Genomic DNA, 19,075 nt, shown 5'->3' with positions numbered 1-19,075 from the left:
ATGTGCATAAAGTGCATTTGGCGTAAACTCTGAAAGTAATAAAAATGTAATTGTAACCAGTCTCGTGTAATGAAATCATCTCAATTTATCTCATGTAATGAAATTATCTTAATTAAGTTGTACTAATATTATGAAGTCATATTGTGAAGACTGCATGTGCTAAGAAAAAACTATGAAATCAGTGCATAAAACTGGTTTAGAAAGTGTTTACATTTTTGATGACAAAAAAAAAAAAAAAGTTTAATTAGGTTGATCAGTTATACAACAATGTTAGTTTTATTTCTTTATTTGTTATGGCTGGTATACATCCTAGGTTTTATGGTGACTGATCTACACAAATATATATATTTTGTTGTTGCCATAGGCAGGAATCGACAGACAGATAACAAAGATTTTCATTTACTATATAGAATTAATGTAAATTATTATATTTATTAATGGATTTTGTGGTTTATTAAAACATTAATTATATTTATTGAAAAATGTTTATTATTATTTTTATTATATTGTAATTTATAAAATGCAAATTTGTTTTAAAAAATCAATACTGCGATTACTACATTTTGAAAATAAGAGTAATAGTATAACTTTACAACAGGTCATCTTGCTCACAAATTTTCTATCAACAGTACTGACTGGAACAGAATCAAGCAAAATTTGGACTCTAAATGTCGCACTGCTTTTCGTAGAAAGCAGAAAGGTTTACCCTTAACATCCAAGGTAAGAATTTTTTTTATTGCTTTTAGGAAATTCCAAATAGGGTATATAATAAACAGTATGATTGGTATCATCTGCTGCTTCATCTGATTCTTAATTTAAATATAAGGGTCCCTCCAAAACTAATGCTGCCAGATTTTTTTTGAATAACAGATAAAAGGTAAACTGCAGCCATTATCAATCTACTGCAGGATGGAAGCCTCCTCAGTGATTCATGATGAGGGAAAATTAACCATAATCTGCCACTCTGGTCCAGTGCGGGTTGGCAGATCGACACTATTTTAGCAGTCAAGAGTTTGAACCCCAGTCTACTCAAAGAGCGTGTGATACTACAATTCCTGCTCCTGACCACTTGGCTATTTTGGCTACCATTGGATAACAGATATGCCACTTTAAATGTATATTCCACATAATCATTACCACTTTATACACATTTTGTTCATCATTAAACCTGAACCTACATCTCCCTCTTGTAAAAGTTGCTCTGTTAGTGTCCAAGCACTTTCTTAATGGCTTCAAAAACATCCTCGTCATTGGCAAAATGTTTCCCCAAGAGGGCCATCTTCTTAGGGATAAATAGATGGAAGTTTGATGGTACAAGGTTGGACTGTATGGGTAGCATGTGTGTGTCTGAACAGTCCACCCAGATTCTTCAATGTCCTTCCTTTTCAGGATTCTAGTATGGGGTCTGGCATTGGCATGTTAATGGCAAACTTTTCCTTTCTTCTCTAGCCTTACTCTTTCAGTTTCTCTTTTCAGCGTTTCCACATAGCAAGCAGAAATATTCCCGTGTCTGCATTCCAGCAAATCCACAAGAATAACTCCTCTGTGTCTTGGAAATTTGAACACATTCTTTTCCAGCAGATGGCTAAGCTTTGCATTTCTTGTTTTTTGGTGACTCATTGTGTCACCACTCCATTGACCAGTGGTCTCCAAAGTTGGGTGCACGAGATAATCTGCAATAAATCAATATTTATTAATTATGAAAACTTTAGTTTTTTGAAACATAATTGAAAATAAAAATTATAAATAAATATTTTTTTAATACTTCAATATGCGGCTTTGATTATACAACTTTGTTTGATCATACTGTTGGTTTCGCCCATGTCCGAAACGAAGCAGCCACATGCTCACTTCAGGCTTGGAGTATATCTTCCATCCTTGTTTACTGAACAAATGTAGATCAAGCAAACAATCAAACAAATGATTTTATAAATGTGATTTTAGATAAAATGCCTTCCATGTAAATGATTTATAAATTTTAAAAAATATATTAAACTTATATATTTAATTTTTTATCCCGGGGTGTGCACTAGTCCTTGTAAGTAAAATAAGGGTGCACAACCAAAAAAGTTTGGAGACTGCTACCACAGACTACTGCTTTGACTCTGGTTCATAGTGGTTTACCCAGGTCTTATCTTTGATGATGATGATACTATTCAGAAACTCATTGCTTATGGTCTCGTATCAACCCACAATCTGTTATATTGTAATCTGGTGTTATCATTTAGTCTACCTGGTGCACAATTTCTGTATTGCAGAGTGTTCAAAATTTCTTTCAATTCATCATAGTTAATTCCTATTATTGCACTCATTTCCTGGGTCGCGCCTCCGTAGCCAGGTGGGAAGGAGCAGCAGTGCGTAGCACACGCTTCTTGATTAGACCGGGGTTCGAGCCTGTCACCACCAAATACGGATGATGCAGAAAGGTCAAGGGAATGACCACCGCATATTCTCGGAGAAATATGGCCTTAGTTGCTAATGCTCCTAAAAATCAAATAACAATAACATTCCTGGGTCTCAGTGCATTGGTTTTGTGATTTAATTTATCCACCCTCTCTCCACTTTCTGCCATCACTATGCTGTGAGGGGCGCCTCCGTAGCCAGGTGGGAAGGAGCAGCAGTGCGTAGCACACGCTTCTTGATTAGACCGGGGTTCGAGCCCGTCACCACCAAACACGGAGGATGCGGAAAGGTCATTCAGGGAATGACCACCGCATATCCCGGAGCAATATGGCCTTAGTTGCTAATGCTCCTAAAAACCAAATAACAACAACAACAACAACAATATGCTGTGAGGGTGGACTGACCTTGGCATGTCCTTCAACCACAACTACCACTATAACTGACATGCCTTACTGTTCATATCAATTGTCATCTCCCCATAAATGTTTTTCCAACATTGATGATTTTCAATGAGCAATGTTCTCTGCATTCAGTAACTCAGTAACACACCACTGCTTCATACACATATCAATGTCATCTTCTGTTTTCACAAGACCACTACAGCCCTGCCACCTGTCACCATTACATTTTGTAGGCAACATCACAAGGACAGAAAAAAAAAATTGGAAGCATTACTTTTTGGAGTAGTTATCATATCTTGTTTTGGTGTATTTTGTAAGATACTAGGCTGCCATCATTTTAAGGGGGAGACCACACGGGTTTGACTTTAGAAGTGATGCAAAATTTAGAAAGCAGAAATAAAAATATTTCTTTTTAACCCCCCCAACATCCTCTATCCAAGTTACCCACCTACTCTTGAACATCATAAATTGATTGTTATGCTTCTCTAAGAAATTGGCCAGGTAGCAGTAAATCAAAAGTTGTTTCTCGGTTACTTTACATGTGTTACTTTCTCAACTGTTCATTACTCTTTTTTTTTTTTTTTTTTTTTTAGCCACTGTAATGTTACTATTTTTCAGCTAAAGTTACTATTAGTTACCATTTTTGAAAATCAAGTGCAAAACCTCATCCAAAAGTTGTCTATATAGTTGGGTAGTAACTAGTCTGCCAGCCTATAAGAGCGAGTTTTTCCTTTGGTTATTTTCTTTTATCAGATATTAACAATTAAAATTATTGTGCATAGTCATTGGCAAAACCTCATTTTTAACCTCATCTCTTATGGCGATGGTGAGAATATTTTTGAAACAGAGGTAATTCTTGAAATTTTTGAAACAGAGGTAATTCTTGAAATTTTTGAAACAGAGTAATTCAAAGAATGAGGAGTCATTTAATAAGGGGAGTGCCAGAAGTTTATCAAACGCTAACAGGGAGCTAAGTGATTTTGTAATAACTGCGAGCAAAGTGGAGGAGAAATTGTTGAAGTTAAACATAAGGAAGGCACCTGGTGTGGATGGGATCTATCCAGTTATATTAAAGGAGGCAGCAAAGGAAGTAAGCAAACGCTTAGCCATAATTATGAGAGCTTCCTTGGACTCAGGGGAGGTCCCCCATGGACTGGAGACATGCAACTGTATCACCAATTCACAAAGGTGGGTTCAAAAGGTGACACAAGTAACTACAGACCTGTTCGTTTAACTTGTGTTCCGGGGAAAATAATGGAATTACTGGTTAAAGAAGCATTGCAGGATCATCTAGACAAGACTGCAGTAATAGTTAAGACACAGCATGAGTTTGTTAAAGGGAAGTCTTGTCGGACCAGTTTTATTGGATACTATGATGTGGTCACAAAGGAACTGAATGCCAAAAATAATTTTAATATCGTATACTTGGATTTCAGGAAAGCTTTTGATACTGCTGCACATGGAAGATTGCTGTACAAATTGGAGAGGTATGGCATTAAGGGTAAGTTGCTACAAGGGATAAAGGGATGGTTGAGTGGGAGACGATGGAGAGTGGTAATCAGTGGACAATGCTCTTTGTGGACAAATGTTGTTTGTGGAGTTCCCCAGGGTTCGGTGTTGGGCCCATTGTTTTGTATATTTATCAGTGATATTGATAAAGGTATATCAGATTTAATGTCCCAAGTTTGCAGATGATACAAATTGCAGGTGCTACTCCAACTGGATCTAGATAAGTTGGGAAAATGGGCTGAGAAGTGGCAACTGAAGTTTAACATTGACAAATGCAAAGTACTGTATATGGGTAGCGATAACCGAAGAGAAACGTACCAACTCTGTGGTACTACACTCAAGGAAGTGGAAAGTGAAAAAGACCTGGGGGTAATTATGCAGTCAAATATGAAGTTTATTGAGCAGTGCAGATGAGCTGCCAGGGCAGGTCATGGAGTCTTGTCAATGATATATAGGAATTTTGCTAGCAGGGACAAGGAGGTGATAATCCTGTTATACAAGGCAATGGTCAGGCCACTGCTAGAGTACTGTGTACAGGTCTGGAGGCCTCATTTTAGGAAGGATGTAGAGTTGCTAGAATGAGTACAAAGCAGGGCAACAAGATTGGTGAGGAGAACAAAGGGGTGCTCTTACCAAGAAAGGCTTAAGTTCTGCAAATTGCAGCACCTGGTGAGTAGGCACCTGCGAGGTAATCTGATTGAGGTGTATAAGGCCTTGAATGGGTTGAGCAAGCTGAATGCTGATGGGATTCTTACTCTTGCTCAGACTAAGAACCTGAGGGGACACAGTTTCAAATTGAGGAAAGATAGTTGTAGAATAGAGGTGCAGAAATTTGCCTTTAGCCAGCAGGTAGTTGATTGGTGGAACAGGCTTCCATCTTTTGTTGTGGAAGCTAATAGCCTAAATAAATTTAAGGCTGAGCTGGACAGGCATTTGGAACAAATGGAGGAAAAAAATGTTTTTTTTTGGCTGATGCTGCATAAGCTTGCTTTCTTGCATCGTATGCCTCTACTGATGTTAATGAGAATGCTAATGAGATGTCACCACCACCACCACAATTATTGAAACATAATAAACAAAGTGTTGAAGACAGTACTATTTACTTTCCTAATCCTCTTTGCCATTACCCTTGCATCTTTTCCTATAATTTGTGTACTTCGTAGCGAGGGTTTAATGTCAGACAGTGTTAACTACAAAATCATTTTGTAGTAAATGTTTTTGTAATTAACCAAGAAAAAGTCATTTGACATTTTCTTGGTTTACTGGAAACATGCTTATAGCCCAAGCTAGCTTGTAAACTACTAGAGAAATACATTTCTATGATATGATATGATATGCATTGTTATTTGTATAAAGTTAAACTAAAGTTGTGTCAAAACGAAAATGTAATTTTGTAGTTAACTAAAGTTGTGTCAAAACGAAAATGGAATTTTGTAGTTACATTTGACTGACACTAAGCCCGTGATGTCAAGTGCACAAATTGCAGTAAATTGTTTTCTTTCTTTCTTTTACTTTTTTTTTAAATTTCTTATTCTGTTCTTTGTAATTACAAATAGCAATGATAGTAAGAGTGAGTACATACAATCGGACTTCTCTTTAACAAACTTCCATATAGCAAAAATTTGCCAAATTTTTCTATTTAGCAAATTTTTTTGATTTTCCCCTTAGTCATTACATTAAAAATAGTTTACGTATTACAAAGTAAATTTCCATATAACGAACTGATTTCTAGAGACCTGGGTACACATTGTTTGCACCTCTGGCCTTTAGGCAATAAAGCTGATGCTGTAGAAAGCATGAATTAAGAGCTAAAAGGATTAAGAATTAATCACTTTAGCTTTTAAGAGCTAAAGGGTTTAATTCTTAACAGCACAAATTAAGACCTAAAATATTCCACAGTTTAGTGGTGCCCATAAAACCTATACAACCACCTCTACTGTACCAAGAAGTCATGCTGGTCAATGCTATCTGTGTCCACAACCATTGGCAAAGATTAAGGCATATTCCTGATGTGTACGTTGGTTCTGGTCAACCTGTTTTCACTGGACAAGTTTAAAAAGCACCATCGCTTACTTGAAAAAGTTTATTTCTGGTGAAATTGGTGTTGTAACCAAAGAAGACTGTACCCATTGGAAAGAAACAGTTTTGAAAAAAAAATTGTGGAGGGCTATGAGCCCAAAGACATATTCAACATTGATGAAACAGGTCTGTTTTTTAAATATTTGCCAAACAAGACACTGACTTTTAAAGGTGATCAATGTTTAGGTGGTAAAAATAGTAAGGAGAGAATTACAGTCTTGGTTGGTGCAAATTTGGCTTGTAATGAAAAACTGAAGCTTTTGGTAATAGACAAAAGTAAACAACCCCAGTGTTTCAAAGGAGTAAAGTTGTTAGAGTTGGACTACAACTACAACAAAAAAGCTTGGATGACAAGTGAAATTTTTGAACAGTGGATTTTAAATTTCGATAGAAAAATGGTGAAAGAAAACAGAAAAATCGCATTGATTGTTGACAACTGCTCTGCCCACCTTCACTCGGTAATTTTGAAATTTACAAGCATGAAGCTTGTTTTCTTCCCTCCGAATATCTTGTTTAAACTTCAGCCAATAGACTAAGGCATTATCAAGAATTTGAAAATGCACTGAATTTGAAAATACTGAAAAAAATTGTACTGAGAATAGAATCCAACCAACCTATAGACTCTGTTATAGATTTGTATATATGCATATCAGAGTTGGCGAAAGTGTGGAGGCAAGATGTGACGGAAACAGTGATTAAGAATTGTTTTGCAAAAGCAAGTTTTGCTAAAAAATGCCAATTAACAGCGATAAGAGGGATGAACTACTACAAGACATTGAGAAATCTTGGGAAGAACTACTACAAGACATTGAGCAATCTTGGGAAGAACTACTACAAGACATTGAGCAATCTTGGGAAGAACTCCAAGCAAGAGGTTTGATCAGTGGAGGAATTGTTTTCTTGACGAATTTTTAGGAGTTGATAATGATGTCATAGTAGCTGAATACCCGAGTGACTCCAAAATTTCGGAGTGTATTCAAAGAACTAGTGACAATATCAATGATGAGTTGGATGAAAATGAGGGCAACAAAGGCAGTGTGGACAATATTAAGCCTTCCGCACATGAAACGTTGGAAGCATTTGAAACTTTGCATTGAGGCCTTCAGTGTGAAGAAAATGTGCCAGAAAATATATTTGAGTGTTTAAACAAATGCGAGCATTTTTATAAACGATGTATAGTAAAATGCAGTGAACAGCAAAAAAATAACCAAATATTTTATGAAATAATTCTTAAAAGTGTACTAATATATTGTGTGCATCATGTGAGTAGTCATTTCTTAATATGTATGTATTAATAAATTAGATGTTTTAAAATGTTAGAAAATTTATTCATTCCCACTTATTTCTGATTTATTTTCCATCTTTTACTATATTTCTGAATGTTGATTACAATATTTTTCATTGTTGAAAGGTCATATTTCTTTATAATGAAATTTCTGTTTAATGAATTTTTTCAAGCGAATGATCAATTTTGTTATATATAGATCCGACTGTACAGGAATACCTTGCATAGTGCGGTTTCGAACAGCGCGGGTTTCGCTATAGCACGGTTTACAAATTGAAAAAAAATCAACTGTGTTACGCACCAATACATTTGATATGTATGTATTATAATGCCAGCACATAGGCCAATGCATTATGCATTCAAGGCCATTCTGACTGTTGTCGAAACTCCCATTATATACGGACTCTGCTAGCATACATACATTAGTAAACACTAGATTCCGCGAGGTGAGGTCATTGTGCGTAAGCTGTACAAATATTTTTCGCTGTGTAGTAGTAGTAGTAGTAGTAGTAGTAGTAGCATGTGATGCAAGAAAGCAATTGTATGAGCTTATGCAGCATCTGCCAAAAAAAAAAAAATCACACCATTCCCTCCAAATGCCTGTCCAGTTCCTCCTTAAAATTATTTAACCTATCAACTTCCAGGAGATGGAAGTTTGTGTTCCAGCAATTAACCACCCGCTGGCTAAAGGCAAATTTCTGCACATCTATTCTACATCTGTCTTTTCTTAATTTGAATTTATGCCCCCTTAGGTTTGTAATCTGAACAAGGGGAAGGATCCCATCAGAATTCAGCGTGCTCAACCCATTTCAAGACCTTATACACCTCAGTCAGATCACCGTGGAGGTACCTAGTCTCCAGCCACTGCAATTTGCAGAACTTAAGCCTCTCTTGATAAGAGGATCCCTTTATTCCCCTCACCAATCTTGTTGCCCTTCTCTGTACATGCTCAAGCAAATCTACATCCTTCCTAAAATGAGGCCTCCAGACCTGTACGGAGTACTCAAGGTGTGGCCTGACATTGCCTTATACAGAGGGACAATCACTTCCTTTTCCCTGCTTGCAAAATTCCTATATATCATTGACAAAACCCCATGACCTGCTCTTGCAGAGTGCATTGCTCAGAAAACTTCATATCTGACTGCACAATTACTCCCAGGTCTTTTTCATTTTCTACCACCTTAACTGTAGTACCACACAGTTGATACGTTTCTCTGGGGTTACTTCTACCCATATGCAGTACTTTGCATTTGTCAAGGTTAAACTTCAGTTGCCACTTTTTAGACCATTTGCCCAAATTTTCTAGATCCTGTTGCAGTAGCACACTGCCATTACTGTCATTAACAACCCTGCAAAATTTTGTATCATCTGCAAACTTCGACATTAAGCCTGATATACCTTCATCAATATCATTGATAAATATACAAAACAACAGTGGACCCAACACTGAACCCTGTGGGACTCCACTAATAACATTAGTCCACGAAGAGCAGCACCCATTGATTACCACCCTCTGTCTTCTCCCACTCAACCATCCTTTTATCCATTGTAGCAACTTACCCTTAATACCATTGTGCTTCAATTTGTACAATAGTCTTTCATGTTCAACAGTGTCAAAAGCTTTTCTGAAATCCAAATATATGATATCAAAATTATTTTTTGCATCCAGTTCCTTTGTAACCACATCATAATATCCTCTCAAATTTTTCAGACAAGACTTTCCTAGACAAGACTGCAGCAATAATTCAGACAAGTCTGAATTATTGCTGCAGTCTTGTCTAGATGATCCTGCAATGCATCTTTAACCAGTGACTCCATTATTTTACCCGGAACAGAAGTTTAACTAACTGGTCTGTAATTACTCATGTCACCCTTCGATCCCCCTTTGTGAATTGGGGATACATTTGCACATCTCCAGTCCGTGGGGACCTCCCCTGAGTCCAAGGATGCTCTCATAAGTATGGCTAAGGGTTTTCTTAGTTGTTTGCCGCCGCCTTTAATATAACTGGATAGAACCCATCCACCCCAGGTGTCTTTTTTATGTTTATCTTCAACAATTTCTCCTCCACTTTGCTCTCAGTTATTACAAAATCATTAAGCACCCTGCTACAATTTGATAACCTTGTGGCATTTTCAAACCTTAATAACTCCTCATGTGTGAATGTAGATGCAAAATACTCATTCAGTTTGTTTGCTTTATGAGCAGGATCATCAGCAGTCGAACCATCGATATCAAGTGGACTGATCAAATTCATCCCCTTCCTTTATATATAAGTAAAGAAATCCTTACTGTTTTTCTTAGCATCCTTTGCCAAAGATTTCTCGTAAACTGTCTTCGCCTGCCTAACCTCCTTTGTGACTTGATTATAGACTAGCTTATATCTTCCATAGGCTTCTGAGTTGCTTAATAATTTATAATTTCTTCTCTGTCACGAGTCTCATTAGTTCATTTGATAACCATTTAGGCCTCAACCTTGAACAATATTTCTTAATAGGTATGAATCTTTTAGTAGCTTCCACGATTAATTCCTTGAATGCTTCCCACTTAGAATTTACTATTGGTAAATCGTCAGTTTATCCCATTGTACAGAATTTAAAAACTGCCTGAGACCACTGTACTCACCTTTACGGATGCAAAAACCCTTTCCTTTACCCCTGATGGTAATTATATCTTTAAGTAAATCCCACATCAGTACACTGTGATCACTTCCACCTAGTGGTTCCTTTATCTGCAAATTCTCAATACACAAATGATCACTGCTGATAACCAGATCAAGAGTATTACTCTCTCTGGTTCCCTCTCCAACATGCTGCTGCAGAAAACAATCATCCAATAAATCCACAAAAGTCTTACTAGTGTGTGAGTGACCAACCCACAAGTTCCAGTCAATATCTGGGAAGTTAAAATCCCCGATTATAAGACATTCTGATTTACTAGCCCACTCTATTTCTCTGTGCAATTGTTCATTGTACTCATTCGAGTCATTAGGCCTATAACACACTCGTACTCTTATTTTTGCTTTCACAGTGCTTATGTCACACCAAACTGACTCAACAGTGCACTGTTCATCTATATCAACTGGATGCACTTCTTTTGGTTTTATGTTTTTCTTAAATAACAGCATGACACTTCCTCCCTTCCTATCCTTTCTGTACACATTGTACTCCCCAAATTCCAGTTCTGCATTCCTAATATCAGTGTGACACCACGTCTCTGATATCCCAACAATATCCGCCGTTGATGTCTTGACCAACACTTCAAATTCATCAAATTTATTTACTATACTTCTAGCATTGGTATACATGCAAGCATACATGCACCTATTCCTATTCACCCTGACACATCCCATATACCCACCTGTTTCATGATGACTGCCATCAGTTTTTGGCGCATTATAGCCTTAGTTGCTAATGCACCAATAAAACCCAACAACCAACCAACCAACTGCCATCAGTCCCTGAAACCCCCAGCACCCATCGCTCCTGGTCACCACTTATTCTAATAGAAGTTGTGCAAGAATCACCTTCACCTCTGCCTGCGGCTCCTTTTAACCTTTTAGTCTGTGAATCCCCCCCCAAGCTAGCAGTTTTCCAACCCACCTAACACTGCCGCGATAGCATCAGCAAATATTCTTGCACCCTTTCTATTTAAGTGTATCCCATCCCTGTAGAAGCAGTCTCTCCTGTTGACAAGCACAGACCACGCTGAAAAAAAATCTACCCCTTGAGCCTTGCACATTCCCTCCAGGGCCGAATTGATTGATAAGGCTCTCATCATGTACTCCCTCCTATCGTGTCTGGGCAGAATTGCAGACACTTTCAAATTTAACCCTAACTCACGACTTTTTTGCAACATTGACCTGTACTAGTAAATCTGTAGATCTCCTACTCTTAATGTTATTGGTGCCAATGTGTATAACAGTATCACCTTTTGTGCCCTTAAAAGATATGTGCTTTACGTCATCAACCTTTGCCCCTGGCAGACATACTCTGGTCCTGTTCCCTCTATCCTTTTTACACAATATATTCCCTGTCTACCTGACAAAGTCACCAACAATAACTAGTTCCTTTGGGACCAGTGCATTCTGCCTTGGAGATTGCCGCTGTGTTGCCTGATGCCCAGGAGTGAGCTCTGGCATTGAGTTGGGCAGCTGAGAACTTGAGGGCCCCTCATATTAATTTCTTCAAGGGCATCTACCCTACACCTCAAGCTTTCATAGATGCCCAGTAGAACGCTGAGTTGATGCCTAATTTCTAGGCACTCTCTGCACCTGGCACACACAAAGACATCCTCCTTGGCTATATCATGTTCTGTTCCAGAGAGTTCAGCAAACGTTTCAGAAGTTGCACATTTTTTTAGGCTGTGATGCATTGGAGAATCACCCCCCCCCCTCAGTTCTCCCACTCTTGACAGTTTGTGCCCGTTGCTTTGCTGCTCTAGTCTGGGACATGATATTTTAAATTAATAAGATCAATAAATTTAATTAATTAATTGTCAATACTACACTATCTAATAGAATCCTAAATGCAGTGATGCGTATTACGCTATATAATTATACGTTAGAGCTATCTAGTTACCACAATTAAAAATTTGAATTCCCTACTACTCTATACAAAAACAATGGCTAAAAGATTCGAACGAAATAACGGTTTTATGTATAGTATTAGTATTAGTATTAGTAACGGCCGCATGGTGCAAGAAAGCCTATGGCTTATGCTGCACCAGCCAAAAAAAATAAAATAAATAAAATATAAAAAAATATAAAATAAATAACTAAATAATAATAATTAATAAAAAAAAAAAAAAGGAAATTAAACTTATCATCCTATGCGCTTCCCTTACCCGAAAGTACTATCCAGATGACCTTTGAATTTCCCCAAACTGTCGGCCTCTACCACCCATGAAGGCAACTTATTCCAGTAATTTATAACTCGCTGGCTAAAATAAAACTTCCTGCAGTCCAATCTAAACATTTCCCCCCGTAACTTGAATTTATGTCCCCTAGTTCTAGCATCATTTATAATCTTGAAAATTTTGTCCTCATTCATTTTACTGATGCCTCTCAGAGCCTTAAACACCTCAATCAAATCTCCTCTAAGGTGTCTAGTTTCCAAACTCTGCAACCCACATATTCGAAGTCTTTCTTCATAAGGACGCCCTTTTGTCGATCTCACCAGGCGAGTTACCCTTCTTTGCACCCTTTCAAGAAGCTCGATGTCTTTCTTTAGGTGCAGTCTCCATACTTGAACACAGTATTCCAAGTGTGGTCTAACATAAGCCTTATATAATGGGATTATCACGTCCCTATCTCTACTTGCAAAAGTTTGATAGATCATCGATAGGACACCATGGGCCTTCCTTGCAACCTGTTTACAATGCTCAGAGAATTTCATGTCTGACCGTATCGTAACACCCAAGTCCCTTTCCTCCAGTACTGGGTTTAGTTGAACTCCACCAAGTGAATAAGTTTTTTTGGGATTACTGTTTCCCAGGTGTAATACCTTACACTTTGTTGGATTAAAGCACAGCTGCCATTTTTCTGACCATTCCTGAAGTCTAATAAATATATTAAGTAGTAATCTACTAAAACTCTGTATCTAAATTAAAAATAAAAATAACCAGCATAACTATAACTATAAGTGTATTTTTATTAAAGATTATTTTTTAAAAACGTTACACCTTTATACCCAAATGTGAGCGGAAAGAAGAAATGTGATGGCACTGAGTGTTCTTCTAGATCCAAACATCGATCTAGAAGATCGAGGCATTGCAAAATGAAATTCGATGTTATAAAGAGATGTATGCAGATAAAAAGAAGGAAAAAACTGTGCAAACCAATCTGATCAGTTATTTTTCAAAATAAAAATACAGTACATACTTCACTTATATTCTTTTGGTATATAATATCGGTGTGTAGATATATAGGATCGGTGTGTGTATATAGATATTAAACTCTTAATGTATTATGCCTTGTGCATTTAATTATTTTAAAAATTCTTTTGGTATGTACATACTGCAATAAAAATCATTTCTACTGTACTTACTAATATTTTTCATTTTTATCATTTTAGTTTCTTTTTTTTGCAAGAACTTCGTGTGCATCAATTTATAGTAATCAAACACCTATATATTTTTGCAACTCGACCCATATAATCAAATTGTCGGAACGCATTACATTAAAATACATGCTAATAATGCCTCGATCAGCGCGGTATTTTTTTGGCATGAATTAACTGCACTATGCGAGGTATTCCTGTATTTCCTAAATTTAATTCAAATCTAACTTTAACCTATCCATCTTTTAATTTTAACTTTATGTAATTTATCTATTGTAATTTTTAATTCTATTTGCCGTCTTCAAAAAAGTGGTAGGAACATACCATGAAATGTCTGATCATGATCTGTATATAATTTCCAATTGAAAATACAGGTGCATTACAGCATGAGGATTTTTCCTTGGCTCAGTAATGTATTTTATGCAAATTAATGATTGTCTCATGAAAAAGTAGCATTATCCACGAAGAGTAACTAGCTTGCAAAAAAAGGAACTTTGGCCACAATAACATGAATCATTAGCAGAATTGTTGTTGGAATAATCTGCTGGGCTTAGCACTTGGACTTTTTATGGACAAAAGGAATACAATTGTTGGTTATGAAAAGGGTATCAAGCAATCATGTAGTTTATATCACCAGCAGCACTGATTCATTGGGTGCTTATTGGTGGATCATGCTCTATCATTTGGAGATTTGGCATTGTCTCATTCAGCTTTTTCAACTACTAGCCCACAGGCTGGTGGTTGTTCTTCACATTGCATGAGACAAACTTGACCACTTTCCTTCAAATGCTGGTCTACAGCCACAAAAATTTTCCAGTCTGCAATCCTTTTCTAGGAAAATTTTGCTTGTACAATCATCTTGCTTCGACTTCAGTTTCATGAACCTGGCCATATTGAGGTGCATATCTACATACTTGCCAAAATTCGGACATGATTGGCAGGAGGCATGAGGCATGTAAAGACAGGTTCTTTGTTTACCAAATAGTTTTGAAGACTATAAAATAAGATATAATTTTGTTTTTTTATAACTGCATGGTGATTGTGCAATAATACCTTATTTTGCATCTATGGATGCCACTTTGAATAGATGTAGTGAAATCATCATCATCATAAGCCATTTTCAATCCACTGCAGGATGTTCTGTTTTGAGCACTGGCCATCCATTTACTACCCACAAACTCATGAATTTCATCTATCCTCTCCACCTTTGTCTTCCAGGTTTTCTTCTAGCTCCTCTTGGGTACCATTCTGTTATTTTCTTAGTCCATCTGTCATCATGTCTTCGAGTTATGTGTCCTGCCCAAGACCATTTTAGTTCTTTAGTTTTGATAAGAATGTCCTTTACTTGAGTTTGCTGCCTAATCCATGTGTTTCTCTTCTTATCTAACAGTCTGATTCCCAATATAATTTGTTCCATTCTTCGTTGTGTAGTTCTCAGCTTCTCTTCCATTCTTTTGTTGAGTGCCCAAGTTTCACTTCCATAAATCATGGTGGGGAGTATACATTGGTTCATTATTTTACGTTTCAGACAAACTGGGATATTGCTCTTCATTATGTGACTATATTTCCTGAATGCTATCCATCCAAAATTTATTCTTCTCTTGACTTCCAGCCATTTATCATTATTACAGCTAATAACTTGTCCCAGATAAGTATATGACTCCACCTTTTAAATTACTGCTCCTTCAATCATTATTTCCCTTTCTGTGGCATACTTGTTCATCATTACTTTTGTTTTAGCCATATTCATCTTTAGTCCAAAATCCTTACTAACTCTGCATAACTGATTAAGATTTTCCTCTAATTCTTTGGGATCGTGGCTTATGATCACACTGTCATCTGCAAATCGTAAATGGTTTAGGTACTCTCCGTTCACATTTGACTCCCTTCTGCGACAAGTCTAATTTTCTGAAAGCTTCCTCAAGGGCAGCAGTAAAGAGCTTCGGAGATATTGTGTCTCCTTGTTGAACTCCTTTCTCGATTTTAAATTTCCTACTGTCTTTGTCTAGTCTAATAAAGAGGTAGCACTCTCATATATTTTCTTCAAAATGATAAGGTGCCTCCGTAGCCAGGTGGGAAGGAGCAGCAGTGCGTAGCACACGCTTCTTGATTAGACCGGGGTTCAAGCCCGTCACCACCAAATACGGAGGATGCGGAAAGGTCATGGAACGACCACCGCATATTCCCGGAGCAATATGGCCTTAGTTGCTAATGCTCCTAAAAACCAAATAACAACATCAAAATGATAATATGTGGTATATCTATGCCTTGTCTTTCCAGTGCCCGAAACATTGCCTTATGCTGTATGGAGTCAAATGCCATTTCATAATCCACAAATGCCAGGCATAATCGTGTTTTATATTCATTTGCTTTCTCCATTAGTTGTGATATTATGTGAAGGTGATCCATAGTTGAGAATCCTGTCCTAAAGCCAGCTTGCTGTTTCGGTTGATTCTCATCAAGTATTCTTTCTAATCTGTTAGTAATGACCCTAGTGAACAACTTGTAGGTGTGGGATAACAAGCTAATTGGTCTATAATTTACAATTTCTGATTTATCTTCTTTCTTATGCAGCAAAACTATGATTGCATTATTCCACTCCATAGGCGTCACACTTTGTCTAATGCATTTTGTGAAGAGTCTTGCCAGTTTTTGTGTCATGTCTCTTCCTCCCAATTTTAACAACTCTACAGTAACTTCATCTTCCCCCGGGGCTTTCTGATTCTTTATTTTCTTCGATGCATGTTCTACCTCATCATGAAGAATATCAGGTATGTCGTATGTGTTGCTACTTTGCAATCCATCTTCCCCATTGCTGGCTTCATTCCCTCGCTCCTTGTATAATTCTCTATAGTAGTCTTCTGCTATTTGAATTATGCTTTCTCTGCTGTTTATAAGTACACCATCGCTATTCTTCAGTTTCAGTATCATTTGTCTTTCTGTATTACTGCTCATGGCTGCTGATTTAAATCCTTTGTTTTCCCTTAATGCTTGTTCTACTTTTCTTGTGTTAAATCTTATGTCCTCTCTGAGTCTCTTTCTAATGGATTTGCATAACTCAGTATACTCAATTTTTTCCTTGTCAGTGTTTAACTTGCTCTTCATTTTTCGCCTTCGGTTCATCATAACAAATGTTTCTTGGCTAATTTTTTCTTCTTTGGATTTCTTTTTCCCTATAGGTTTCTTGGGCTTTATCACTTTCAGAAAGTTGTAATATTCCTTGTCGATATCTTGGTCCTCAGCAGTCTGCAGAAGCTCAAACTTGTTCTTAAGTTCCAGTACATACTGCTTTTTCTCCTCTTCTGTTATCTCAAAGACCTTTGTATTATTTACTCGAGTCAGTTTTTTCCTTTCCTACATCTATATCAAGTGTACATCTTACCATTCTGTGATCACTTCCAACATTTACCTTATTCAAGACGGTAACATCATTCACAATATATCTTCTGTTAGTGAGGATGAAGTCAATTTCATTAGTTGGTAATCCATTTGGACTCTTCCATGTCCACTTTCTGTTCATCCTTTACTTCAAAAAAGTGTTCATTACTGACAATTCTTGAGATTCTGCAAATTCCACAAGTTTGTTGTTTGTTTGTTTGTTATTTGGTTTTTAGGAGCATTAGCAACTAAGGCCATATTGCTCCGGGATATGCGGTGGTCATTCCCTGACCTTACCGCATCCTCCGTATTTGGTGGTGATGGGCTCGAACCCCAGTCTAATCAAGAAGCGTGTGTTACGCACTGCTGCTCCTTCCCACCTGGCTATGGAGGCACCATTCCACAAGTCTTTCACCTCTTTCACCAATTCCAAAATTTCCTATAGTTCCCCTTTCTGCGCTGTTTTGTCTTTTTCCAACCTTAGCATTGAAGTCCCCCATAATAATAGCATAGTAGGTTTTCTGCTCATCTAAAAGACTCTCAATTTCGGTGTGCATTTCTTCAACCTCTTCATCATCATGGCTCGATGTTGGTGCATAAATCATTATAACCTTTAGCTTGTACCTCTTAGAAATCTTGAGTATTAGTCTTGACACCCTTGGTGATGTACTTTTGAATTCCAAAATGTTGTTTTTTAAATCTTTATGGACCAGAAACCCAACTCCACCTTCACTCCTTTCACTGTTTCCATTGGTGTACAGCAGATTTCCACTTGATAAACTTATAAGTGATTCGTTTCTTCTTCTTGTTTCAGCCAAACCGATGATATTCCAATTCACATTCTTTAATTCCTTTTCCAGCTCTGATATCCTGTCTTCACTGATGAGTGATCTTACGTTGTAACAGGCCAAGTTCAGTTTCTGTGCATGGCAGCCTGGTCATACCCAGAGATTCTTAGCACCCTCTGCTTCCACTCTGATCCTCTCGCTGCTGTAAGAGGGGGAGTGAAAGCTGCTGGGGACTGAGGGCCATTTGTTTTGTCGTGCTGGCATATGCTGGAAGGTTTGGTCTTTTCCTCTTCACGCTGACCAGGCATCTTGAAGAGAACCACTCTACACGTTTGTTGCCACCTAAGTGACGTAACAGGGCTTTCCATCGAGAAGGTGTGCATGAGTGGATTTTAGGGAGGCAGGCCAACCGGACTTCTCCTAAATCTTCTGTAATAGAGAGATATTGGATCCATCAATGTTTTAGGCTGAGTGTCTGATAACACACAGGATACCTGTTCCCCTCTAAGCCCCTTTGGTGAAATGCCTTTTATTAATTTACTTTAAAATAAAGCATGTTTGTCCATCTGTTTGTAGGACTTTTTTTTTTTTTTCCATAAAAATGCTATTTTTTTCCTTTACACTTCTGTGACAACATGTACATGTGGTGCATAATTCTTTTTTGAAATGGTTCGAAGAATTAAGAGAAGAATGTTCAGAGTTCAGAATGTATATCAAATTTTCATGTTTTTGATGATTTTCCCAAAAAAATATGGGATGGTTACTCAAAAATGCAGTAAGAAATGTACAAAGGGTACTAGGAAAGTTTTGCAATATGACGCAACAATGAATCACAGGAAGCTGCTTGTTGCTGCATGTTGAGACATGTTCATACGTGCATAGTAGCCGCCGCGCCAAGATGGGCTCAGTTATTCATTAGTAGTGAGAGTGTAAAGTGCTTGCGATGGCATCATGGTCACGAAATGAGATAAGGACAGTTTTGCGGTATAATTTTGTGCGTGGTTTAACCATAGACCAGTGCTTAGAAGAAATGACTCTTGCACTAGATGATGATTGTCCACATCGTACAACGATATTCAGGTGGTATAGAGAATTCCAAAGGGGAAATTTCACTCTGGAGGATTCTGAGAGGCCGGGAAGGCCACGAACGTCAGTTACGGAGGAAAACGTTACTG

General features: G+C 37.5%; 1 protein-coding gene across 1 annotated transcript in view; it reads left to right on the top strand.

Moving 5' to 3' along the window:
• The window catches only part of LOC150080571 (protein BANP-like), a 161,107-nt gene that overhangs the window by 101,192 nt on the left and 40,840 nt on the right, over positions 1-19,075 (top strand). The window contains exon 6 of the mRNA XM_090381938.1: positions 599-720. Coding sequence (XP_090238064.1) covers positions 599-720 — 122 coding nt within the window. The remainder of the gene's footprint in view (positions 1-598; positions 721-19,075) is intronic.

The sequence above is a fragment of the Mastigoproctus giganteus genome, chromosome 9, assembly GCF_048544385.1.
Source record: "Mastigoproctus giganteus isolate SK-2022 chromosome 9, ASM4854438v1, whole genome shotgun sequence".
NCBI lineage: Eukaryota > Metazoa > Arthropoda > Arachnida > Uropygi > Thelyphonidae > Mastigoproctus > Mastigoproctus giganteus.
This window is presented reverse-complemented; position numbering and strand designations above follow the sequence as displayed.